Source organism: Mytilus edulis, chromosome 2 (assembly GCF_963676685.1).
Source record: "Mytilus edulis chromosome 2, xbMytEdul2.2, whole genome shotgun sequence".
NCBI lineage: Eukaryota > Metazoa > Mollusca > Bivalvia > Mytilida > Mytilidae > Mytilus > Mytilus edulis.
Window position 1 is genome coordinate 91,546,283 of NC_092345.1, and position 26,691 is coordinate 91,572,973.

Genomic DNA, 26,691 nt, shown 5'->3' on the forward strand with positions numbered 1-26,691 from the left:
GATACTATCTCATTAACACTGAGTGTTTTAGGCTGTGTTTGGATTTTTTTTTTATAATTAAATGTGTTTAAGAATCCAGGATAATTTTAATTGCAAAGTAAAACCCTTATAGTTATGACACGTCAATGTCTGTGAATTTCACAGCAAGCTGATAAAATTTCTAAATTCTTCACAATGATAAGCTCACCTGACCTTAAGGATCGAGGTCAGGTGAGCTATTTTCATCACTTGGGGTCTATCAACCATTGTTGTCATCTGCCTGAAACTACTAGAACCAAGCTTGGCCACAAATATTATTAAGGTATCTAGCTTAGAAAATGTGTTCCTCCCAGGAAAGAGAACTACCAAAAAACATGGCCAACATGGCTAAAAATAAAACACAGGAGTAATATGCAAGTTTGAAAATTGCAATAGAGAAACAAAATCTACCAGTAAATATGTTCAGAATATAAAAAAATCTACCTACTGTCTTTTTACATGAAAGCTGAGACAAGTCCTTATAGGAGGTATTGCCATTAAAAGATGATTTTTACCAAATGTAAGGTGACCTATAGCATAACGTATCAGAGAAGCAAGCCTAGCCACAAAATCTTAAAATTAACCAATGAATCATAAAAATGATGTACACCCTACAATAATTCCAAACACCACATATAATTAGTTGGCCTATTGCTTATAGTATCTTGTCAATGGACCTTACCTCGAAAAACTGAACATGCACTACTATCGAAATGAGGCCAAGATTTGATAACACCTGCTATACACCTTTCAATCATTTTATACAACGAACGAATAAAATTTACCTTTTACTTGTAGTATCTAAGATATTGACTTGACCACTAACCTTAATAACTAAATCACCAATCCATGAAACAAGGTCAAAGTCAAAAATTGAGTTTTCCTGTCTGAAAGACGTGTTGACCTTGAAGTGATTTTATACACTAAACATAACTGTTCTATCCCTCATAAAAAGGAGAAAATGAAGTGATAACAACTAATCATTTGTTCAAGCATTAGCTTAACTCAAGAACAATTGACATGTCATATGCCAGAAAGAACCTCATAATATAAAGCATATGTATACAACATATGAAGAACTTTGGTCTGAAATTTTAAGATTTGTACAAATAGTTGAAGTTGTCACTGAATCTCTTTGTCTGGCATTCTGTGTCTTTTGTTGTAGGCAAGATATAAAGAATATGTTGCTAGTTTAGGCTTTGTTAAAAGGAATTCTCAAGACAGCTGGTTCAATATTTTCCCATAAAGTCCCTCAAAAAAGAATGTCCACTGGAACAAATTCAAACTTGATCTGTAATTTGTTACTATTTCATAACATACCAACTATCTTATCAATTGATTCATGCATTTGTAAATGTGGTTCATAAGTGTTTCTCGTTTCTCTTTTTTCATATAGATTAGACATTGGTTTTCCTGTTTGGATGGTTTTACACAAGTCATTTTTGGGGCCCTTAATAGCTTGCTGTTCGTGTGTTCCAAGGCTCTGTGTTGAAGGCCATACTTGACCTATAATGGATTACTTTTATAAATTGTGACTTGGATTGAGAGTTGTCTCATTGGCACTCATACCACATCTTCTTATATCCAAGTTAAGTAAACAGTAGGAGAAGACAAGTGGGAACGACAAAGTACAAATCTTAGTCCTCTGGGTCTTCACTGGTAAATGACTGACAAGTATCGAAGTCAAATTTTTCAAAGGAAATATAAGACTAATTCTCATTATTTCATGTTTTATTAACAAAACTGTGCCAACTGCAAGTAAATAAATAATTATACACAGTATTTCATTAACAATATGCTTCTTTTTTCTTGGCCCAAAATACTATAGGATCTTGTTGACTGGAAAATTATGGTTTAGTTGTTTAGCTATGAAAGTTAATGTGTTTAACATTATTTTAAAAGCAAATATTCCTTTCACCTTTAAACTTAACTTTTAAAAATAATAAGCACTTCCAAGCCAACAAACATTGTAATATTGACCTATGAAACATTTAATATAGCATTACTAAAAATTGGACTAAAAATCCAGGCATGAAGACCAGTTCTATCTTCAAGTTATTTTCATTACCTACAAGAATATAAACAAAACTGAATTGCTTATATTTTGTTTTTATGACAAGTTTTTAAAAAATAACAAAGCTTTTTCCACAGCACTAGTTGATCACACAGAAGCTTTGTAGCTAGTATTTATGAATTCCAATAATGAGTAGACTAAATATACTCTGTTAAATTTACTCTACAAAAGGTAGAAGATCAAATCTACACCTAGTTTTGCTTTTGAATTTAGTGCATACAGCATATCATATTTGTATTTATAATTTGAATATCCTGTCACTATATGAGTGTCCATATTTCATTGAGATTGATGTCCAAGTTAATTTTATAAAAATAAGTTTTTGTTAAATACCGCAACATAAATGACAGAAATTATGAACACCCTATAGTACAAATGCCTTTACTCAGGAAATATTTTGATTTAGATTCAAACTTGCTCACTAGAAACATTTTCTTTCAGGGCTCACAAATTTTGTTAGAAAAGCAAACTACTTGTTTGAAATTTCATCAAAGTATTAAAATAATTATTTATTGAATAATTATGAGAGAATTTAGAAGACTAAAAAACATCCTTAGAGTAAACACATATTGTTAATGATAGACAGACAATAAAATTTTGAAAAATATCACCTGAAGATAAGCCGAATATCGTTAACGTTTAAGAATGAGTTAAGTAACAGCAAGGGGAGACAAATGATGTTCACACTCTGTTGTTTATTAACAATGAATCTTAACTGACACAAACTGATTTTCTATTCTTAGAAATACAGTGAAAACTTTTCTATTGTTGTGAGATTTCAGTATTTAGCTGTTTCTGCCTCTGTTGCAGCCTGTACACATTTGGCCATTGTTTGTGAGGCACGACTTATTGAGTCTGTCATATAAAAATCTTTTAATTGAACTTGATTCACTGTAATAGGTTTGGAATCTAGAGATGCCTTTAAACTCTGAAAAATAAAAATAATTTTCACATTAAGAATGAGTTAAGTTATAATCACACTTGTTTGCGCATACTTGAATTATATTTTCAGGGTGATTCAGTTCATTGAACAAAAAGCTTCAAAAGTTAAATCCGATATTATTTGTATCAGTGTTAAGAAAAAGAGGATTCAAGATGTAAGTAAACTGCTTTTTCTTGCATTTATGGGTATCATTGAAAAATCAAGGGTAATAACTCCTAAATTAAATTACATTAAATTGTGCAATTTTCTCATTCAAACTGATGCATTTATATTTTTTTTCATTGGAAAATTTTGACATAGAAAGAAATTCCTGAGATATAAGAATAAATATAGAAATGAAAAGTAGAACTTAAAAATTATTTTTTAGACAAATATAATAAGTTAAATGGTAAATAGGCAATTCTTTTATTGTTTCAGATGTAATTTTGTCTCTGAATTTGACTCAGACAAATTCTTGAACCACTCTTAATCAAATAAATCCTCTTTTTACCCATTCTTCACTAAGCTATGATGCAATATATGTGAATGAGAGTTTCTAAACTCTATCTTGAAATTCTAAACAATTGTAACCGAGAAATTAATATGATTATGGAAAATTGTCGTCAATTTTTTTCAGTACACACTGTTGTATAATTGACTTACATTTGCAAGTTGTTGTGATTGGTTGAAATAATTTGCCTCCTCAACCTTCTCATATTGTGTTAGATTGGGTGAGACCTCTGTTAGTCTTGATCTTATTTCTTCTAATTTATCATAAGGAAGTGTTACTCCAATAACCTGGAAAAAAAATTCCACTTCATTATTAAATATCTAGTAAAGTGCATATATGAATAAGAATTCTGCATTTTTAATATAGGCTTCAATTTAAAAAGTGAAGTTGTTAGATTCTTATTTATGTTTTTCCTTCTGTTTATTTTCTTTTGATTTACATAGATTGATTGCTAAATGTAAATGCCTCTTTAAGGATGAACACCTCTGAGGAGCCAAAAATTTCAAGAATTAAACTTTTTTGACTGTAAAAAAATAATTGGTGAAGAAAAAATCATATGGTGGTGCACTTGTTTTTTGCTATGGACCTTTAAAAGTACCCAATTTTGATGATTTTCACATTTTTCATCAATTTTTACCTATTTTTGGGCTAATATTGTGAAAAAAATCACAGTTCCACAATTAAAACTTTTTGTCATACTTTCAATAAAGATGAAGTGGACCAATCTGAATAAATTTAAATTTAAAAAACTATAGGTAGGTGTTAATATAAGAAAGTTTGATCATATTTTGATGCTTTTTTGTGTCAAAGGACAAGGTACAATAAGGCCTGTTTTTGGTCCCCCTATTTTCTCATTTTTTAAATTCTATTTTTGAAAGCTACTTATTATGTTAAAATATTCCCTGATGCTTGGAGTTTGTTTGGATGAACTTCAAAACCACTAATTTTAGCAACTGGGTGAGGTGAGAGGGGTAAACTTTCTCTTATTATTCAAATATTGTAATTATTATTCACTTTTCAGGTCTTGTACAACAATTTTTTAGTTTTTAAGTGCCTGCGCCAACGTGACCCAGGATTTTTTTTATTCCAATGTCATAAGCACTGCTTTTGCTGTCTAAATCACCGTAATTTTTTCCGGGTCATGTAGGCGCACTCTATTAAATTTTAAGAAACAATGACCAAAAATCGTAATTTTCCCTTCTTTTGGCGTTTTTTGGTGCCCTTTTACCCCCTTCACCTCACCCATTTTCTGAAATTAATGGTTTTGAAGTTCATCCAAACAAACTTCAAATCTAAGGGAATATTTTAACGTGATAAGTAGGTTTCCAAAGCAGACTTTGAAAAATGAGAAAATAGGGGGGGCCAAAAACAGACCTTGCCCTTTACAATGTTGTCAATTTTGAAAATTTGTGATTTTTCTCTGTTTATATGAATAAAATGCATATTTTTTCAACTTCTTTGATATCAATGAATGAAAAAATACATATCTAAGAAATTTGAAAAGATAAAAGGGATGTACATGTTTCTGGTAAAATCATTTTTTGTATCCCTCACCCATTTTCTCAAAATTTTGGCTAAAAAGACTGACTTGATTGGTATTTAAATTTGAAAAATTGATTACTCAAAAACTTCTTATTGGAAATACACAATTTTTTTACAGAGTTAAGTTTGATTATAATGTTTTTTAAATTCATTGATATTTTCCACTTGTATCACATATTTTGGAAATAATTCAAGAACGAGATTCAACGGGACTGAAACGTCAGAAGAATACATCCTTATCATTATCTAAAGGGATTTGCATCTCAAATCTAATAAGATATTAGTTTTCTGAAGATAGAAATTTGATGAGCTATGGATGCTCAAGTACATGGTACAGGTGTTGGTATCTAATGCTTAGGAACTTTGTGATCGGTTTGGCCTTCCAATATCCAATTGCAACTGATGAATCTTTTGTAGACAAATGCACATCTGACATACAAAATTACAATCCTGGAATCTTTGAGTTTAAACAAAGCAGTATTTTCTATGGAGAATCAAAATTTTAATTCTTCTATAAAAAAAAAAATATATTGATATTTACCTCTGATAAAGCTCTAATTATTTTCCAGTCTGACCTTGCTAGACCTGGAGGAGAAACAGCAAGTCGAGCTTCTTGTGCTCGGCCCTCAGTATTTACATATGTTCCCTCTTTTTCTGTATAGGCTGCCCCGGGGAGTATAACATCAGCCATTGCTGCTCCCTTGTCTCCATGGTGACCTATAAAATAAACTTTCTGATTCTTAAACCTATTCAGTATTTTTAAGTGTTGAAAGCTAAACAAAAATATAAGATATTGACAAGTGTTTCTTACAATATTTTCATGGCTACAGACCTAAATGGTTTACATTTTGATGCCAAATTTTGAGATATCGTGAAAATCATCTAACCTCATCATAATTGTTCAATTAACATAGAGATAAGTTATGATTAATGTATATTGAGGAGAAAATTAGAATACTAAAATGACTTAAAAATTTCAAATTCTTTCTTCAGTTAAAGGCAAACCCTGTAAACCAATTATATAATTTTAGATAAAACCTGAAATATTAACCTTGGTATATAACAAAGCAGTCTTTAGGAATATCCTCTCTGGTTATGGTTCCACTATCAGCACCTAGTAAGTACAAGACTTTTGGAGGATTCTGTTTAATACAATCTACACCTGCCTTGTATCCTATATCTAATGCTGCCACCTGACTGGCCACCTACAAGTGTACAAATGTGATGGTATAGTAACCAGATCAAATCAAACAAGTGAAACTGCGAGCTACTGCTCACTGATGATACCCCCGCCGCAAGTGGATAATATTAATAGTGTAAAAATATGCAAGTGTTCGGTAAACAGGAAGTTGTCGAGTGATGAATCTGAAAACGCATCACACGGTATAGCTGACTTATCATACAAGTGTTCGGTAAACAGGAAGTTGTCGAGTGATGAATCTGAAAACGCATCACACGGTATAGCTGACTTATATAAATCCTGAAACCAAATTTCAGAAATCCTTGTATTGTAGTTCCTGAGAAAAATGTGACAAAAATTTTCAACTTGGCTATCATGTGTAAAATCATACAAGTGTTCGGTAAACAGGAAGTTGTCGAGTGATGAATCTGAAAACGCATCACACAGTATAGCTGACTTATATAAATCCTGAAACCAAATTTCAGAAATCCTTGTATTGTAGTTCCTGAGAAAAATGTGACGAAAATTTTCAACTTGGCTATCATGTGTAAAATCAGACAAGTGTTTGGTAAACAGGAAGTTGTCAAGTGATGAATCTGAAAACGCATCACACGGTATGGCTGACATATATAAATGTTGATACCAAATTACAGAAAGGGTGGATGTGTAGTTCCTGAGAAAAATGTGACGAAAGTTTCATGGGACATACTGACTGACGAACGGACTGATGGACGGACAGACAGAGGTAAAACAGTATACCCCCCCTTTTTTAAAGCAGGGGTAGTGTAAAAATATGCAAGTGTTCGGTAAACAGGAAGTTGTCGAGTGATGAATCTGAAAACGCATCACACAGTATAGCTGACTTATAAAAATCCTGAAACCAAATTTCAGAAATCCTTGTATTGTAGTTCCTGAGAAAAATGTGACGAAAATTTTTAACTTGGTTATCATGTGTAAAATCATACAAGTGTTCGGTAAACAGGAAGTTGTCGAGTGATGAATCTGAAAACGCATCACACGGTATAGCTGACTTATATAAATCCTGAAACCAAATTTCAGAAATCCTTGTATTGTAGTTCCTGAGAAAAATGTGACGAAAATTTTCAACTTGGCTATCATGTGTAAAATCATACAAGTGTTTGGTAAACAGGAAGTTGTCGAGTGATGAATCTGAAAACGCATCACACGGTATAGCTGACTTATATAAATCCTGAAACCAAATTTCAGAAATCCTTGTATTGTAGTTCCTGAGAAAAATGTGACGAAAATTTTCAACTTGGCTATCATGTGTAAAATCAGACAAGTGTTTGGTAAACAGGAAGTTGTCAAGAGATGAATCTGAAAACGCATCACACGGTATGGCTGACATATATAAATGTTGATACCAAATTACAGAAAGGGTGGATTTGTAGTTCCTGAGAAAAATGTGACGAAAGTTTCATGGGAGGGACTGACTGACGGACGGACTGATGGACGGACAGACAGAGGTAAAACAGTATACCCCCCCTTTTTTAAAGCGGGGGTATAATTTAAAGCGGGGGTATAATTATTAGAAATTGTGTAGATGTCCCTATATATAACCCACTTCTTTAGTTGACAGAATTTGGATTTAAGTACTTGTATTTATCATTAAAGTAAATAAATGGGGAATGTGTCAATGGGACACAGATGATGGCCCTGTTTGCATATCATATCAATTTTCAAAGGGACATAACTAAAGAATGGTAAAAGTGACACTACCCAAATTTGTACTTGATCTAAGTAATAACAATTGTGTCCAAGTTTCAAAACATTTGGTTGAGGCTAACTTAAGTTAGAGAATGGAAACAAAATTCAGCAGTTTTTTAATTTGTAAAGGGACATAACACTACAACAATAAAAGTGACACCACCAAAAAAAGGTTGATCTCTTTTTTATGGTAATAAGCATTGTGTATAAGATTCATAACATTTTGGTTGAGGCCAACTCAAGTTACAGAAAGGAAAGACAAATTCAGCAATTTTTCCATTTGTAAAAGGGCATAACTCTAAAATAGTAAAAGTGACACCCCCAAATTCAAACTTGATCTTTATTTTTTGGCAATAAGCATTTTTTTAAAGTTTCATAACATTTGGTTGAGGCTTACTTAAGTTTGAGAACAGAAAGGAAAAATTCAAGAATTTTTCCATTTGTAAAGGGGCATAACTCTAGAACAATAAAAGTGACACCCTTAAAATTCAAAACTGATCTGTATTTTGAGGTTATAAGCATTGTTTATAAGTTGCATAGCATTTGGTAGAGGCAAACTAAAAACAGAGATTGAAAACCAACTTCGGGATGGACAGACTGACAAGGGTAAAACTTAATGCCCCCTCTGCTACGGCCAGGGAATAAAAAACATTCAGTTTTCATCAGAATTAAGTTTTCAATAGTCCTTTATCACATGTGAATTACAAAATCATATTTTGTGATATAATACTTTTGTAAATAAAGACCATATGTTAATCCTTACCCTATGTAATACATTTAAGACTTTCCAGCCCTCACCACATCCACTCTGTTTACGAGCATTCTGTGCAACTTCTACAACAGCACTGTGGATGGCACTGCCGTCCTCTCTCTGTAGTATAGAGCTACCAACAACTACCATTGGATTCTTAGCACTGTTAAATTTCTAAAATTAATGTTCTAAATAATGAACTTTAGGTTAAAGCATATAAACAGAAAATTATGAATTCAAAATTGTAATTGTATTGATATACCATCAACATATTTTTTAAGTTCTCCTGTCGAGCTACACAAAATAAGCTTCCAGAAGTATCAAACATATGTTAAAAATAAATTCTTTCAAATCGAACTTTTTAAGTTTATACTTGATGATCCAGAAATTATCAATAAATGTACCTAATAATAATAACTTCTTAAGCAATGTAGAATTTAGTGTGATTGATATATTATATATTGTAAGTGGAGATTGAGGGGCCAAAGGGAGAACTTTAAGCAGTTATTTAACTCCCATGAATAGAAATGGGACTGCACATCAAAATGTCATATGCATATTCTATAACCAGCAATAGGAGTGTATATTTATGTTCTTTTCATCACTTTACCTTACTGAATGGATGTGTACCATTGGCTATTTCCTGTAATACTTGAGTACTGTCACCAAGATTCTGAAATTGGTAATTATATAAAAGTAAGATCATTTGCTTAATAATTAGATGGAGGAAATATCAATAACATCAGAATTACCAAATAAAAAGGTTGCTTTGACTGGCAAATTCATTTGGACTTTCTGCACAATTGAATATTAGATTGTAAATGAAACATCATATACATTTTGACTTAAATGTCCCAGGAATAGTGAAATCAAATGTTTACTTTCTCAATAATGTATATTCATGTTTGTTGATTTAATGTACATGTATACCTATTAAATATTCAGAGTTAAAGAATTACTCAATTCATTTTTTTAAATCTGATCTTGAAAGTAAAAATAAAGTGTATCCTTATAAACAACAAGTCACAAACCTCATGGTCAAAAGTAATGTCAACCTGGGGTCCAACCATGGCCACTTCTAAGTCATTATGAATCCAGCTATAAAAAACACATATAATATTAAACATTCTAATCTTTGAACTTTTTAAAATGAGATATCCTTGATTAAAATTATTTTTTTTCAAAAATAAATTGAATTTGCTAAATCAAAAACCTCTTTTATCTTTACCTATTTATAGCATAACTTTATATTAAAGATTTAAGATCTTTGTAGTTTATGAACCCTGTACCAAAAACCTACGAACTTTTTATAATATTTATGCATACCAACTAAGAGCAATAACAACAAATACAATGATGTTGGCTGAATGTCAGGGTTCTGTGATGAAATTCTTAAATATGTGCTTCGGATTAAAACATTTGTAAATGCCGGACAAAATTTGAACAAAATGAATATTGTATTTTATTTGAATTCATTCTGTGCAAAAAACCAAAATATAATAATGACATTCATGAAAGACGGATTAATACCCTTTAACTTTTTTCCCTTATTTCATAGCCTTTAATTTTATACCATAAAAATGTTTTAGGTAGATACAATACAAAGGGGTTATTAAAAGTTTTTCTTTCCTTTTGATCTGGCCACCTCTTTCAGGAAAGACCTTTTGAGGTTTTTTAATCTTCTGACACAGCTTTTATTATATTTGAATGTTCATTTATTTTGATCAGTTTTGTTGTTGCGTATATATAAAACATTGTATGTATAAAAGTTTCTTTAAGTTGTATATATCAAAATGTAAAATCTATTTAATATGCTCATTGAATACAAACTAACCTTTTTCTCATTCTAGCATTAAACAATGGAGCTTCAAATCTGGGATTAGTACCAACCAGCAAAATCAAATCAGCTTCTTCCACACCAGATATTGTTGTATTCAGCAAATAATTAGATCTTAAATCAGTTCTAAAATTAAACAAAATATAAATTTCAGACATTAGCACAATTAGAATTAATTATGCAAAAAGGCATTTCTCATATATCTGTTAATTTCAAAATTGCATACGTGGAATGTTTTGTTTTGTTTTATTTTATTATAAAATAACAAATATTCTTTGATCTATCTAGTAATTATTTATTAACCTATTCATGTAGATATCAAAACATATCAAACTAAACCAAAACCATTCTAATGGTCAACTGGTTAAAATAATATCATAACTTGGAAGTTTGTAATATCATTTTAGAAATCTTGGGGTGAAATGGAAAAATGGTCCTCAGATTTTTAATCAGGACAAAATACTATAAATATAATTTAGAAATATTTGTAATATAAACATTAAATGATTGGCATCATATAATAAAAATGTCAGTTTTGGTCTAATTTTGATATAATTTATGAGTTTTTAGCATAATCTAATTTGACCTAATCCCTTGATCACTGTGCTTAAACAGCTGTGGGTAACTTAAGTTACCCACAGCCAAAGATGGAGCCACCTTGCGTGGGTTAGAGACTTCTCTTCTATAGAATAACAATACCATGAATACATCAATTAAACCATTGAATCGAAAAGTTGTATTAATCGTTTAGGGAAACCCCTAAACTTAACAGATGACTAAATTCTACCAAATTAACGATCACAGCACGATTTGAAAAAACACTTAGGCTGTCCGTAACTTCAAAACAACTGGTCTGTAACTTTTTTCATTAGACCAATAGGGAGTCCGTAACTTTCAAAGAATCAACGTACGTGGATGTAACGTTTAAAAACTAATGATAGAGATTGCATTGAATACATAATCAGAAATGAAGAAGATTTCTAGTATGATTTTATTCATTGTATCGATGGACGACAAAATTGGGAATAATATGAAAAAAATAACAATAAATCCGTAAAACTCAGGTCTGATTTTGTATAATGTTGGGGTATCCAATCGCCAAGTTCTGAGGGTGGTTTTCGACAATTGCAGATAAACTATTGAAACATCATTGTTGATTTTTATTTTTTAACAAGTAGACTACACAAGTATGTTTTACACATACATGTGGCGTGTATACACACTAAGCGATTTTCTGGCAGCAACGACAAGGGTAGTGTGAATCCGGGATTTTGGAGGGGAACCCAAACTGCCCAGGCAGTGGATAGACTATACGAGACTTCAGTGCACAAACTTCTTTCTGTCTTTAAAAGCCACAAAACTTTTCTCTTGAGATGAATCCCATCAGCATTGACAGTTAAATAAAAGGGGGTTGGCAATCTGGGCATATAGGGACGTTGCACACGATGCTACATCTGGGTGATTGGGTACAACAAAGTTAGCTACTATATATGTTCTGAGTATCTTATCTCTTGGTTATTTTGACGCATATCGTTACATTGTATAAAAAATTACATGACAATTATCAAAGGTTTAGCCAAAAACGAGTATCTTGAAAAGACATTCATTTCCATTAATTTAAAAGAAAAAAATCACTTAATTTTTAAGTCTAATGACATTTAGAATTAGAATTTAGTAGCCTGTTGCATTCAATGCTCGAACTTTAAATATTTGCAGTAAATGAAAAAACTTGAAGAAAGGACATTTTGTAAAAAAGGATAAACCTAGTTTTATAGCTAGCTGCATATTTGACTTGTATGCAAGTTGCATTAAATTTCATAAAATTGAACAAAACTAAAAGACACAATAGGTAAAAGTCAGTGTCATTAAAAGGAAAAGAGCAGTCAACATAGTTTAACAATTAGAAATAGTATATGAAAATACATACCTGTCAACCTCTGAAAATGAAAAGTCAGGTCATGACCTGCATTGAGAAAAAAAATCTCAGGTCATAACGCGTACGACATTTGAGGGCTCAATTGAAGAACAAAAATATGTTTACATATAATTTATATAGTCAATATGTATATGAAACAGTTAGAACATGTATACAAGTTTATTTCAGACTATTGTTATATTCCATAGTAGCAGACTTGGCATTCTTTAAAAGAACTGCACTTGGTTTCAGTTCATAGCAATGCAAATGTGTATTCATTTTACAAGAAAGAAGAGCACACAGTGTATCCTTATTAAGATCAGCCCTACACTCTGTATCTATTTTCTTTACTAAAGAAAATGCCCTCTCACTGTCTGCATTGCTGTTTGGCAAAACCAGTAATGTTTTAGCAAGTTTTGACAAAACAAAAAATCTTGGCTTGTTTTCAACTACCACTTTGTTATTTTCAACTGAAAGGCTTTACTATTTGGGTGGTTTTAGTTTTTCCACAGGAATAACCTGAAGCTATTTCACAGCTCAGGTAAACAGTCCTACATTTTGACTTTTGGTTACATTGAAAAAGACCGATAAAACCGAAGGTCGCATTACTTCTAAATACCGGAAACAATTCCGGTCAGAAATCCGGGTGAAACGGGTAATGTTAGAAATTCCCGGGACCCGCCGGGTAAAGAAAAACTCCCGGGTGAGAGGTGAAAATAACGGGTGTCACCCGCAAAAAACGGGTGAGTTGACAGGTATGAAAATATAAATATAAATAACCAAGACAACAGGGCAATTTAATAGTATAACAATCCCTGATAACATACAAAAAAATAAAACATACTAGGAAACATATTAAAAAAACCATAACATTATATACTAACTGGTGGGATGTATAAATACCGAGCCGCGTCAAAGAGTATTCATCAAAATACACATAAAAAAGAAACAGAGGTGAAACAAATAATTAAACTAAAAAATTTAAAGAGTATGACAAACCCATGGTCCGAAACGAAAAACGTCGATAAGACATACATTAGTTAATAAAAGTTCAAACCATAACCAGGATCGAGTACCACAAACCCCGAATAAAACTTCCGTTGTGTAAGTATGATGCGTTAATAAAATCGAATGAGCAGTATAAACGGCCATGTAGGTTACAAATAAGGGGTTTTATGATTTTAATTGTTCTTTAATTGCTGAATTTGTAACTCTTAAACTTTTAAATCAAAAGTTACCCACATCTGAAAATAAAGTTACGGACAGTCTGCTTAGTTTCGATCAAAAAGTTACGGACTTTTTATGCTATTTTTTTTAAAGTTGGCCTTGCACTTTAGTGAACTCTTAATTAACAAACTTATGGTAATTGTTAGTGATTTCTTTATTCAAGAATCCTATAAATATTTACAATCTGCATGAAAAACGTTGCAAAAGGTAGATTTTGTATCAATTGAATATCAACAAGTTAATAGTCCACCATCTTGGGTTGTTACCCACAGCTGTTTAAGCACAGTGCTGATCCAAAAGATATATATGTGTCTAGGGATTCAAAATCAAACTTTACAACTCTGTATATAATGTGTCAATTTATATAGATGAACTTTTGAATATATGTATGTAGACTATCAATAATTAACTGACTAATATCTCTAATAGATTATTGACTGGTTACTAACCCTGCCCCATCCATTGGGAAGATCTCCTCTGTGCATAGTCCTTCACTTCCTAGCTTGTTCAGGAAATCTTTCAGGCAGACTAAAGATTCAGCATCTACAAATCCACCAACTACAGCTGCAATCTCATCACCTTTCGTTGTTCCTAACTGAAAAATTATACAAAACTTTTTAATAAAGATCAATGTTTATAATTGAACTGGATGAAATCAATATACATTTTTATCATGAAATATGAAAATGGTATAAATATAATGAGATGTAATGACAGATTTATTTATGGTGTTTTATTACACTAGTATAATCTGATGCCAGTCTGCTGAGACAGGGGGACAACTTGCATTTTTGGAGAAAACATGTGATGTTTAATATACTGCAAAGGTACATGTAAATGTCTAGCCAAAACAGCATTTGGTCAATGTATCTTCTCAAAGTTTTATGTTCTTATTGGTTATTGGGTCTTACAGGTATAAACGTTTTTTTTTATTAATAATTTCTTGTTTACTTTTACATCATCTTAATCAACACCATATTTTTCAAAAGGACGAAAAACAAAATAAATAAGAAATGGAGTTTTTCTAATGTAACCATTTTCCTAAAAAGCTCACACTAAAAGGTAAAAAGAAAACCCCATGACTTTTAAATATGATAACCTTTTCAGCAGCTGCTACAAAAGCTGTTTCCCAGTCTGCTTGTTTAAGGACACCAGTACTATCTCTGACAAATGGTGTTGTCAGTCTTTGTCTCTTTAAACCATCATAAGCAAATCTGGTCTTGTCTGAAATCCATTCTTCATTGATATCCTAAAACAAGGAACATTTATACAGAAATCATATTGTTTTCTCTATAATCTCACAAAACTGTTCTGGGTACTAAGTTATCTCATTAAATTATTTTTAAGGAAAACAAAATTCTTTACTGCATGACAAAGTGATTAAACAACATTTTCTTACATTTTATTCTTCTTTAATTCTGACATAATAAAACTTCCTAAAACTATCCCATTAAAAGACAATGCTATTTCAATTTGTAGAATACTACATCGCTATTTTTATGTTTGTTTAAATACTAGACATGAAATCTACATTACAATAACAGTATATATACCTCGTTCATTCTTGGAAGAATTCTCATGACTTCATTTGTTCTTGTACTGACTACAATGTTACTACCTATAGCATCCATAACATCGATACTTTCTGTTTTCCTGTTAATTACAAAGTTAGAATTGTATACAGTTTACTGATTCACAAATAGAGGAATGCCTTTTATAAATTCAAAAACTGACTTATGTTATTTGTGAGATTCTGTTTATCCCATTAGGAATGAATCAAATAAAAACTGTTCACTGTTGATGTTTGTAAATTATATTTCAATAATTTTGGAAAAATCTATGAAAAGTGATCACAAGACTTCCATAAATATAATGTTTGAACTCACACAATTAATCACTTTTGGATTTTGAAATTGCTACCACAAGTGAAAATTTTTTGATGAATGCTTTTGTCTTGCACAGTCATTGGTGTTCTGTTTTCATCACAGTCACATTGCTATCTTTTTTAGTTAAAATCATTAAATACAGGTAAGACTGTGTTCCTTAATGTTTAGAATAAAATGGTTGACATGAGGGCATGGCCCTGAGTCAATGGTAAAAGTCTACAGATTGATTGAAAGCAATCGTATCCCAAAAATGGTTTTTTTACAAAAAAATATATTATAACTTATATTGACCCCTCATAAAAGGGATATTTTATAACATTGAGGGGTTGTTCCCAACCTGATGATGACTGGGATTGAGAATTGTCTCATTGGCACACATATATATACCACATCTAAGTATTCATTTATTTCTTGGTGAACAGGGAAAAACACTTCATAAATTAAAGAAATGTCAGAGTACAAGTGATAAATCAAGTTTTAATATTGTCAAAACCTACTATTTTATGTTAACAAAAAAAAAATCAAATCGCTCGCTTCAAAAAATTTGGAAATCAAATATTTTTTTATAAAAAATTCAAATTGCTCGCTCGCCCCAATTTTTGGAGTCCAAAAATCTGTAGAACAAGAAATTAAATTGGTGTGGCCTTATCATTGAACATTTTTGTGGGCTTTGCATTGTTCATCTAAAGTTTTGTGTTGCATGTCATGTGGAATGTTCTTGTTTTCTACAAAGTGAGACAAAAACAGAAAGAGAAAAATACTAATATACTCTAAAATAAGACTTTTAAATTACCTGGTCTCCCAAGGCCTTGCTGTAAAGGCATATGGCTTTGATGTTAAAGCTCCTACTGGACACAGATCAATAACGTTTCCTGACAATTCTGACTTAATCATTTTCTCTACATATGTTCCAACTTGCATATCTCCACCTCTTCCTGTAGTACCTAAATCTTCTACACCAGCAACTTCACTAGCAAATCTGTAGATAGGAAAATGAATATGAAGAATCAGTATACACATTTTAAATAGATTCTATGTATATATGGCGTTATATATATTTACATATTTTGTGAAGTACACCTTTTTATTCATTGAAACGATTTCTACAATAAATGGAGTGACATCAAGAACTATTTTTTATCTGAATCAAGACCACATATCATAACAATGTGAACAAGAACACTATTTCTGACACATATTGATTTCTAAAAATTAACAACCGATATATGACATAATATAAAACATGAATAGACAGCAGAGAATATTAGTATAATACAATTATACATCCTGAATATGGTTGAATAATTGCTGTTCATATAATGTTATTTACGTACAAAATTATTTCAATGTGAGAATACATGTTTATTGCTACTGAGGTACTAGTAGTGAAGTATCGGAAAAGCAGACCATAAATAATGAAAAAATATTACACACTAAATCTGTAATAACAAAAAATATCTCAGACAGATTCAGTTTCTAGGTCATCATTACCTTATACATCTAGTACAGTGTATACATCTTGTCATTATTGTTTTAACTAATGGACCAACATTCTTGTCTTCCACTGCCCTGAAAAATAACATCAAATAATCTATGAAAGCCAGTTAACCTTGTGTTCATTTTTATATCATTTTAATTGTTTAGTTAACTAATGTTTGATATTTGTGCTTTTCCAATAACAAATAGCTACTGTAAATTCAAATGTTTTTATATTGCGAAAAATGCGACAGGGTTATCATCGCAAAAATTAAAACTTGCATTTTGAATTTTTTTAAATGAATTAAACAGGATTTTTCTTAATATCGCATTTTAGTCTAAAATCACAAAATCGCAATAATAAATGCACGTAATAATTTCTGTCTCTTAAAAGGCGTCATATTTGATAGTAACTGTCTACATTTTAAGTGTGCTGATCTAGAGAGTTTAATTCAGGTACCTATGGACTAAGGGCCATTAATTATAGGACAATTCTCTGTCTCTTAAAAGGTGTCATATTTGATAGTAACTGTCTACATTTTAAGTGTGCTGATCTAGAGAGTTCAATTCAGGTACCTACGGACTAAGGGCCATTAACTAAAGGACAATTCTCTGTCTTTTTCATTTTTCTAGAAGGTTGAATGACTTTCTGTCAGATTAAAAATTTCCATAGTACATGTACAAGACAAAATTGAGTATATACAGAGTTGGTATGTTCTGCATACTGCACAGTTTATACCTTTTGCCACTGAATTCAATGTCGGTAAATCTACTTCTGTCACTTCCAAATGCCATTGACTGATCCTATCAAAACATAGTTAACAGTAAGATTAACTCATGTTAATGAAAGTATTTTTTAGATAAAAATGAATTTTACACAGTTTCTAATCTATCAAATAACGTCGTTTATGTTTAATATATATAAAAATCTTTAATTTACAAAGAAAATTTTGTGATTACTTTGACACAAAGTACACAAAAGGACCTACACCATTCCAATGGTGACATTTTTGCCATTCAAAAACTTAGAAGTTTCACATCATAGTTTGTTTTTAAAACTCATAATATAAAATCATATCAGTACTCCTCTTGTCCGTATGTCTTTTCAGGATTTACACTTCTCACTTTGAGATGAAAAACAGCAAAATAAGTACTGTTCTTGTTCTTCTTGTTTCATTAAGTAGATGTAGAAATTTTGTACCATGAACTAATACACCATGGCCTTTCTTTTCCATTAATGATGATAGGAAATAACAAATATCTTTATATTTAAGATAAATTACACTTCTTTAAGTCTAAATGCACTGACAATAATTGTATGTATAAGTATGCTTACCTGTAGATCACATTCTCCACCCTGATCACAGATGGGACAATCCAGTGGATGATTCATTAGTAAAAACTCCATTACACCCTCCCTGCAACAACAAAATATATTTATACTATGAATGATAAACTAGAACAGTCCTACTATTAGATGTGTTATCAGACAACTTATGTATAGCTTATGATCATAAATCACTTTTCAGCAACAGTTTAATTTTGGCAGCAGCTCAAATACTTTTTCTTAAAAGAGATCACTGAACATATGGACTCAAATAAAGTGTTGTTTTCAAATGCAAATTGAATAAGAAATCATACACATTTTTTAGTACCTGTCCCAAGTCTGGGTCCTCTGGCCTTTGTTAACCTTGTATGATTTTTAATTTTAGTTTCTTGGAGTTTATTATGATGTCCATTATCACTGAACTAGTATACATTTTTGTTTAAGGGCCAGCTTAAGCACGCCTCAGGATGCGGGAGTTTCTCGCTGCATTGAAGACCCATTGGTGGACTTTGGCTGTTGTCTGCTCTTTGGTCGGGTTGTTGTTTCTTTGACACATTCCCCATTTCCATTCTCAATTCTACATCATAAGGATTATCAAAGGACAATCATATGAACTTTACTTTTGTCATTATACAGAGTAAATGCCCTCCCGGACATTAATTTTTAATTCAGGTTTGATTCTTTTATTTTCTAACTTCTTTTCAAGAACTCCAACTGACAAGCATTCTGTACTTATGCAAAATATATAGCAATTCACATTCAATTTGTATATATTTTTAACAAATAAAACAATAATAAAATTGAGAACAGAAGTGGGGAATGTGTCAAAGAGGAAACAACCCAATATCTTTATGATATAAAGTACTGTCTGTGGGTAATGTTTATAATAAAAAAAGCCATTTATAAGAAATATAAATTTACCTCGCCTTTCTTGTAGCAGGAGAATCTGTTTTAACTCTCATTCCTTTCATCACAGGCATAGCACATGAGGCAACAGGCTGAGGAATGAAAAATATATATGTATGTTGCACAACAATAAATCAACAATAGAGATTTCTGACCCACCCTTTCTTAACACAAACATTGGGGTGACTTTTATGAAAGACAATAAATGCAACTTAGGAAATTTATATAATCAATCACAGACCATAAGTATTTCCTGCATTCTTTTTACTGGATTTACAGTAATCAAACATGCTGATGTATTACATATATCACATCTATGATTCCATTTGTATAATATTATGTGTCATCTTATAATTCCAAACCAATGTCATATCAGAATACTGTATGATACGAGCTTTCTAGTAATAAGTGTCTCCTTGAGGGCAGAACGCTTATGAAATTTAGGGATCCTACCAATAAATTCAAATTATAAAGTACTAAAACTAGAGGCTCTCAAGAGCCTGTGTCGCTCACCTTGGTCTATGTGCATATTAAACAATGGACAGATAAATTCATAACAAAATTGTGTTTTGGTAATCATGATGTGTTTGTAGATCTTACTTTACTGAACATTCTTGTTGCTACAATTATCTCTATCTTTAATGAACTTGGCCGAGTAATTACAGTGGAAAATATTTTCTAAAAATCTACAAAAATTTACAAAAATTTATGAAAATTGTTAAAAATGACTATAAAGGGCAATAACTCCTTAAGGGGTAAACTAAAACTTTAGGTCATGTTGACTTATTTGTAGATCTTACTTTACTGAACATTATTGCTGTTTACAGTTTATCTCTATCTATAATAATATTCAAGATAATAACCAAAAACTGCAAAATTTCCTTAAAATTACAGTGTTCTCCCCAGGCTGTTATAGCGTCGCGGTACTGCGACGCTTTATTTTTTCACCGTGATGCTATAATAATTTCGGGACGCTATAATTATTTTACTTGTCCTCAATTTTGAACTTTCATCTATTATCGATTATGATCATAAAAATTATATCAACTTTAATTGTAATCGCTTTAAGTCGGACAATTAAGAGATTAAATAGCTAGGTGTTAATTGCCCTCAGGGTGATAACTGTTTGGATGCGAATATCCCAAGCTGACACTTGAGACACGACTATAAATACCACGTGTCTGCAATAACCAATTTCGACATGGAAAAATGCAATCACAAAACAATTCGAAATCTACGTTTTGTATTACGAAACTTCAAAGATTGAAACAATTTTTATTTTTTTTTAAAACGGTCGTTTATTTGTGCAACTCTCCAAAAATTACTTTCTTTCCCTTCCGGTAATACGAGAGCGAGAATTTTGGTTTAGAGCTAAAATAAGTTTAATACTTCTTTAAAAAGTTATCATAATTGGCTTAAGTTTATGTTTAATCCATTTAATGCATTAAAAGCGTCTTATTCATTCACAATCTCTTGTCAAACAATGTTTATTCTCGGACATTTTCGTAAATTTTTCTACTGCCGCCATTGCACATTTTTGTGTAAACTACGGATTGGAACCGGACCAGATATGACAAAAATCCGCATTTTCACGATAATGACAACAGATGGACAGTAGACAGAAAAAATATACCAAGAGAGAATACTATGCTTTAACAGACTATTTGTTAGATAACTTTGTTAAAAATACATATCATTTTAATGTAAAAATAAGAAACAACTGGAACTAATTCATTAAGTGCCATGAAACAATGAATTTCATAAACATGATAAAAAAAAGTTTTTAAATTTATTTTTTTTGCTACTTTTGCTTCTTTATCTTTACTTGATATACTATAAAAAATAGTTAATTTTGTGTACTAGATATTTAGTTTTGTATATATACAGGTTGATCTATAATGAACCATTCATTCATTTGACTTATTGTTGGGTAACTGAAACCACATATTTATTTTTATTTGGCACAAGAGGAAAAAAATAATTCTGTAACTATAAATGAATAAAGAAAACATAAACTGAAACAACTGTTTTTGTGGTTATAGTTTAATTGTATTCTCAGTTATGAATTGAACAATATAAACTAAAACATATTAAAGAAATAGAGCATCAACGTGACGCGACAAACGAAATTAAAAAAATACAATTATTTTTATTTACGCAAAATGTGATGCTATCCAAAATTTCTGGGGAGAACACTGAATTACTAATCCAGGGGCAGCAACCCAACAACGGGTTGTCTGATTTGTCTGAAATTTTCAGGGCAGAAAGATCTTGACCTAATAGACAATTTTACCCCCATGTCAGATTTGGTTTCAGAGTTATAAGCCAAAATCTACATTTTATCCCTATGTTCTATTTATAGCCATGGCTGCCATCTTGGTTGGTTGGAAGGGTCAACCAACAATTTTTTTAAAATAGAAATACCAATGATGATTGTGGCCAAGTTTGGTTAAATTTGGCCCAGTAGTTTCAGAGGAGAAGATTTTTGTAAAAGTATACGGAAGACGGATGCCGGACGCCAAGTGATGGTCAGGTGAGCTAAAAAGTGGTGTCGATGACAGATTTTGTTTTGCAGAGAAAACCAATTAAACAAAATATACAGAAAGATCTTACCTTAGCCGACTTTTCTACTTCGACCAGACACATTCTACAGTTACCAGCTATTGACAATCTGTCATGATAGAGAGTTCTTACCTTAGCCGACTTTTCTACTTCGACCAGACCCATTCTACAGTTACCAGCTATTGACAATCTGTCATGATAGAGAGTTCTTACCTTAGCCGACTTTTCTACTTCGACCAGACCCATTCTACAGTTACCAGCTATTGACAATCTGTCATGATAGAGAGTTCTTACCTTAGCCGACTTTTCTACTTCGACCAGACACATTCTACAGTTACCAGCTATTGACAATCTGTCATGATAGAGAGTTCTTACCTTAGCCGACTTTTCTACTTCGACCAGACACATTCTACAGTTACCAGCTATTGACAATCTGTCATGATAGAGAGTTCTTACCTTAGCCGACTTTTCTATTTCGACCAGACACATTCTACAGTTACCAGCTATTGACAATCTGTCATGATAGAGAGTTCTTACCTTAGCTGACTTTTCTACTTCGACCAGACACATTCTACAGTTACCAGCTATTGACAATCTATCATGATAGCAAAATCTAGGAATCTCTACTCCTGCTTCTGCACAAGCCTGTATAACAAAAGTTCAGAGAATTCATGAGGATATAAATCTGTATCAACTATACATACAGATATTTTCAAAAGCCAGAATTCAAAGTTAAACTATCTTTAACTGTGTAGAAAGTCAGTTTAGAAGAAGATGACATCAAGTCAGATGTTATTTAAATACCAGCTTAGTCATGTTAGTTGCAAATAATTTGGAGATAGGCCAATTCATTTATTTTGTACAAAAAAAAAAAAAAATTTGAGTGATAGTTAGATAGATACATAATGCAATTATATATTGAAAACTCATTATAATCACCATTATCCAACCGTTTTGTACACATCAAAAGGGAATCAAATTTAAATTTAATAAACAGAATATTTTTATGTAAAATATGTGAGTCATTTGTATACTATTGAAGATAACACAAATTATGGGAAAAGTTGTCCTTTGCAATCTTTGAAAGTCATCATTGACCTAACTAATTATAATAATATATAATAATTCCTTAACATATTGCAAATTCAAATTTTATTCAGCACATTTTTCGTATAGATTGCCTATTCATATCACACGTCATTCAGTGTGACACTAAAAAACATCTTCATGTGAGAAACAAATAACAGGCCACAATCATAAGAGAATACAACTTCCTACAAGCAATTGCAATCAACGTTAACCATGTTAAATATTGTATTTGGATACACAAAAAAAATCAAAATTAGAAATATACATAAATGGTACCATTAAAACGTATAATCCCGCTGCAAATGTTTGCACCTGTCCTAAGTCAGGAATCTGATGTACATTAGTTGCGGTTTGTTTATGTAATTTATACGTGTTTCTCGTTTCTCGTTTTGTTATATAGATTAGACCGTTGGTTTTCCCGTTTGAATGGTTTTACACTAGTAATTTTGGGGCCCTTTATAGCTTTTTGTTCAGTGTGAGCCAAGGCTCCGTGTTGAAGGCCGTACATTGACCTATAATGGTTTACTTTTATAAATTGTTATTTGGATGGAGAGTTGTCTCATTGGCACTTACACCACATCTTCCTATATCTATAAATATTATAACAATACACAAACCTGCAATACTGTAGTTCCTGGAGCCACAAATACTTGTTTATCATCAACAAACACTTCTACTTTATCTTGAGCTGTTGTGTTAGTACGTGCTAAAATGAAAAGTAATTAACATGAATAATGTGTCCTAAAAAAAAATAACAATAATAAAAGTAAAATATTAAACATTTTGTGTTTTTTTTTTTAGATTTTGGTTGCTTTCACCTTGATGTATACCCATAAAATGAAAAAAAGCTTTAAGGCTCATATTTTTTAATACAGAAGTTTTTTAATACAGAAGTTTTTTAATCACTCTTTCTTCTTGCTTTTTCTCTTTTTTGGGATATATAAGACAAATAGTTTTTTCTGAGAATGGTATAAACATTTAACTTTTTTAAACAAGACATTTATTCACAGTATGCAATTGATAATAGTCCTAGCTACATGTATAGTCAAATGTTAATAATAAATTGTGAAACAAGGCTTACACATGAATATGATATAAAGCCTATTTTTTCTTATTCTTTCAAAACATGAAATACATACCAAAAATGGCCCCAGATGTTCTTGTCACCAAGACCCTACTAAGGGGCCAGAGCTTCAACATGTTTACCTACAAAAAAAAAAAAAAAAAACATAATTTATTATCAATGAAGAGAACATTTAGAAAACCAAAAATCCCCAAAAAGCATGTACTGTTGACTTAAAAATGTAGCTGCACTATTTACTCATCAAAACAAACCTTTAAAGTTTTCACTTTCATTTTAATAAATACAGTGCTACAATATTAAGGTCAATTGAGGTAGAAACAAAGCAAATTAAAGCAATTGTACACATGTTTATCAAAATCTAATTAAATTCCATGTTTAATCTTACAGCCCTTGACAGTCATTTGGAAACATACGGAAGGCCATTTGTTCAAAACAGTCTGCACCAAAAACCTTTTTAACTACTAGTCTGAAGAAATTTTACTAGTCTGGGGCATCGGACTAGTGGCTAACCCTGCAGACTGTCAAAACCAGGGGGTAAAACCCAGAACTTGAAAATTTGTATTTGCTGTTTTTCTGAGAACTCCACATGAAGGAGCAAAAGCAGACTGGATGACTCTTGGTCACCACATAAAGGAATAAGAGCAGACTGGATGACTCATAGTTAGAATAGTAAGAATCCAGGACCGTTCGCCATGATACCTTTTTACCCAGGGTCCATTCGCCTTGATTTTTTTCTTAATGTTGTTATTTTTACAAAACCCAGGGCGAACAGACCCACGGCGAAAATGAAATTTGGGAAAACAGACCCAATACTGAACACACGTTATCACTATTCCCGACTGACCCAGCCGCTTGAACTTTTGACATCATACAACAATCACTTTTCCATTGTGGCGTCAGATATTTTATTTTATGTCGTAAAATTTTATAGGAACCTGTGTAATATCCATTAATGGCGGACCATAGCGATAAGGCCTAAAAAAAAAGATATGTGTTTCCGGTAACATCATTTTGAAAAATAGGGTCGGTAGGTCGGAATTCTTTTTTTTTTTTTTTTTTTTTTTTTGACATCGTAAATGAAATCCGGAAAATTATCATGGTTTTTCTAAGTCCGGATCTGTAATTAGTTTCAAAAACCGGAAGTGTGCCATTTGCAATGTTTTTTGAAGCACCTGCTGTGCAAATTTCTTGGATTTTAACCTACATGTATTTGGAATACCTTTTGACATTAATAAAATGTTTTACTGGCTTTCTATGCAAGTAGAAGCAAGAGAGAAAAAATATCATGTCATCTTTCAGAAGCCTGTGTCAAAAACGGGGTCGGTTGATACAATTTTTTTAAATTTTTTTTTGAAGATCCAATAAAAAAGTTAGGGTCGGGGCTAAAAAACAGGATCGGTCTAGTTACCGGAAACATCGATCTTTTTTTTCTCGGCCTAAGATGTATAGAAGTCAGTACATTCTTTAATAAAGATTAGATTTGCAAAAATTATTGATAAAACGCAGATCTCTGACGGTTGACCTGACTAAAGACTAAAGAGAATCTGCACCGCTTGAACATTTTATCATCATGTCATATAACAATAACAATAACTTTTCTATAATGATGTCTATTATGAGATGTCCAGTGATGGAGGACAAATAGCGATAAGGTGTGTTGTCACTAATATGAGTATTGGATTATTATTGACTGGGAGTGGTATGATTACTTGCTTTTAAAATTTTGCCAACCTCAGGGGGACAAGTGTAACCGGTGACATACCCCTGGATCCATCTCCTCTGATCATGCAAACAAATGTTGACATTAGATTAAAGATTCAATTGATTGATTGTTGGTTGCTTAACGTCCAGTGGCAAATATTTCACGCATATTCAGGACGAGAACAAGTTCACAATAAATACAATAGGTAGGTTGATACAATAGAGGCCATCTGGGATGATGGTTAGGGAAATTTGGACTGCCACTGGAAAATGAGGGTATATTGGATAGGGACAGAAATTTTGCCTTGCAACAAGCCACCTACGGACCCTCAAAGAGTTGTTGCAAGGGTTCTTAACGTGCAAAGAGCGTGGCATTCTCTTTACACGAGGCATTGGATTAATCGTCCCCCTTCTGATCGGACGTGACTGCAAACTTGATACATCCCGCACAGCCAAACGGACGCCCCACTTCGGCAAGCGTTTTACTGCCGGTCGGGAGAAGACCAAGTGACCATATTTCTATACCCCAGTCACCCTTGGGGTGGTTTAAAGATTCAAAATTATTTTATGTTTATATAAATTTAAGAATAAAAATATGTAATGTTATTTTACATAGCTACAAATATGGATATCGCCCTCTTTCACAGGTAGCACCTGCCTCAAACGAATGCAATCAGGAAAATGAAATATATTGTTATGCACTCGATTTGATGCATTTTAGCTTTGTTTTGGAAATTAAATCAAGCAGAATTCACCTTGGACAAGTTTACAGGAAATTCAAATCGCTAGGGATCCTGGGTAAACTTTCAATGATATTCAGTACAAATTTTGATAAACATGGTTTTGAGTAATATAAAAAATTAAAACTACCTTAATCTCAACGAAAAAATAATCTTAAACACTTTAAAATGTCATTTCATATTTTAAAGTGTTGCTAATTACTTTAATTAATTTT

At 31.8% G+C, this 26,691-nt stretch overlaps 1 protein-coding gene across 3 annotated transcripts; it reads right to left on the reverse strand.

Annotated features, from left to right (window-relative positions):
* Positions 1-1,731: 1,731 nt before the first annotated feature.
* On the reverse strand, positions 1,732-26,559 carry LOC139513441 (NADH-ubiquinone oxidoreductase 75 kDa subunit, mitochondrial-like). Of its 3 annotated transcripts, none has more exons than XM_071301918.1 (20): positions 26,492-26,559; positions 24,091-24,157; positions 23,569-23,657; positions 22,400-22,507; positions 19,316-19,392; positions 18,404-18,485; positions 17,807-17,871; positions 17,083-17,160; positions 16,385-16,570; positions 15,259-15,358; positions 14,805-14,954; positions 14,155-14,300; positions 10,561-10,689; positions 9,758-9,824; positions 9,337-9,399; positions 8,739-8,900; positions 6,119-6,272; positions 5,609-5,784; positions 3,678-3,812; positions 1,732-3,020 (listed from the first exon to the last, which is right to left on the reverse strand). In XM_071301918.1, the coding sequence occupies exons 2-20, from the start codon at positions 24,149-24,151 to the stop codon at positions 2,871-2,873; spliced, it is 2,178 nt and encodes a 725-aa protein (XP_071158019.1). In that variant the 5' UTR covers positions 24,152-24,157; positions 26,492-26,559; the 3' UTR covers positions 1,732-2,870. The 3 variants fall into 3 exon arrangements, with proteins under 3 accessions (XP_071158019.1, XP_071158020.1, XP_071158018.1); XM_071301919.1 differs by having other exon boundaries at positions 26,349-26,515; XM_071301917.1 differs by lacking the exons at positions 22,400-22,507; positions 23,569-23,657; positions 24,091-24,157; positions 26,492-26,559 and adding an exon at positions 21,914-22,389.
* Between the last annotated feature and the right edge of the window lie 132 nt (positions 26,560-26,691).

What these genes read in the sequence shown, in the direction of transcription:
- LOC139513441 (XM_071301917.1), bottom strand. Translation starts at nt 22,351, where the DNA reads ATGTGTCTGGTCGAAATAGAAAAGTCGGCTAAGGTAAGAACTCTCTAT. An exon ending in CCTGCTACAAGAAAGGCGAG is followed by an intron (nt 18,486 to 19,315) that starts GTAAATTTATAT and finishes TTGTTGTTGCAG; the next exon opens with GGAGGGTGTAATGGAGTTTT. An exon ending in TTCTTCCAAGAATGAACGAG is followed by an intron (nt 14,955 to 15,258) that starts GTATATATACTG and finishes TCCTTGTTTTAG; the next exon opens with GATATCAATGAAGAATGGAT.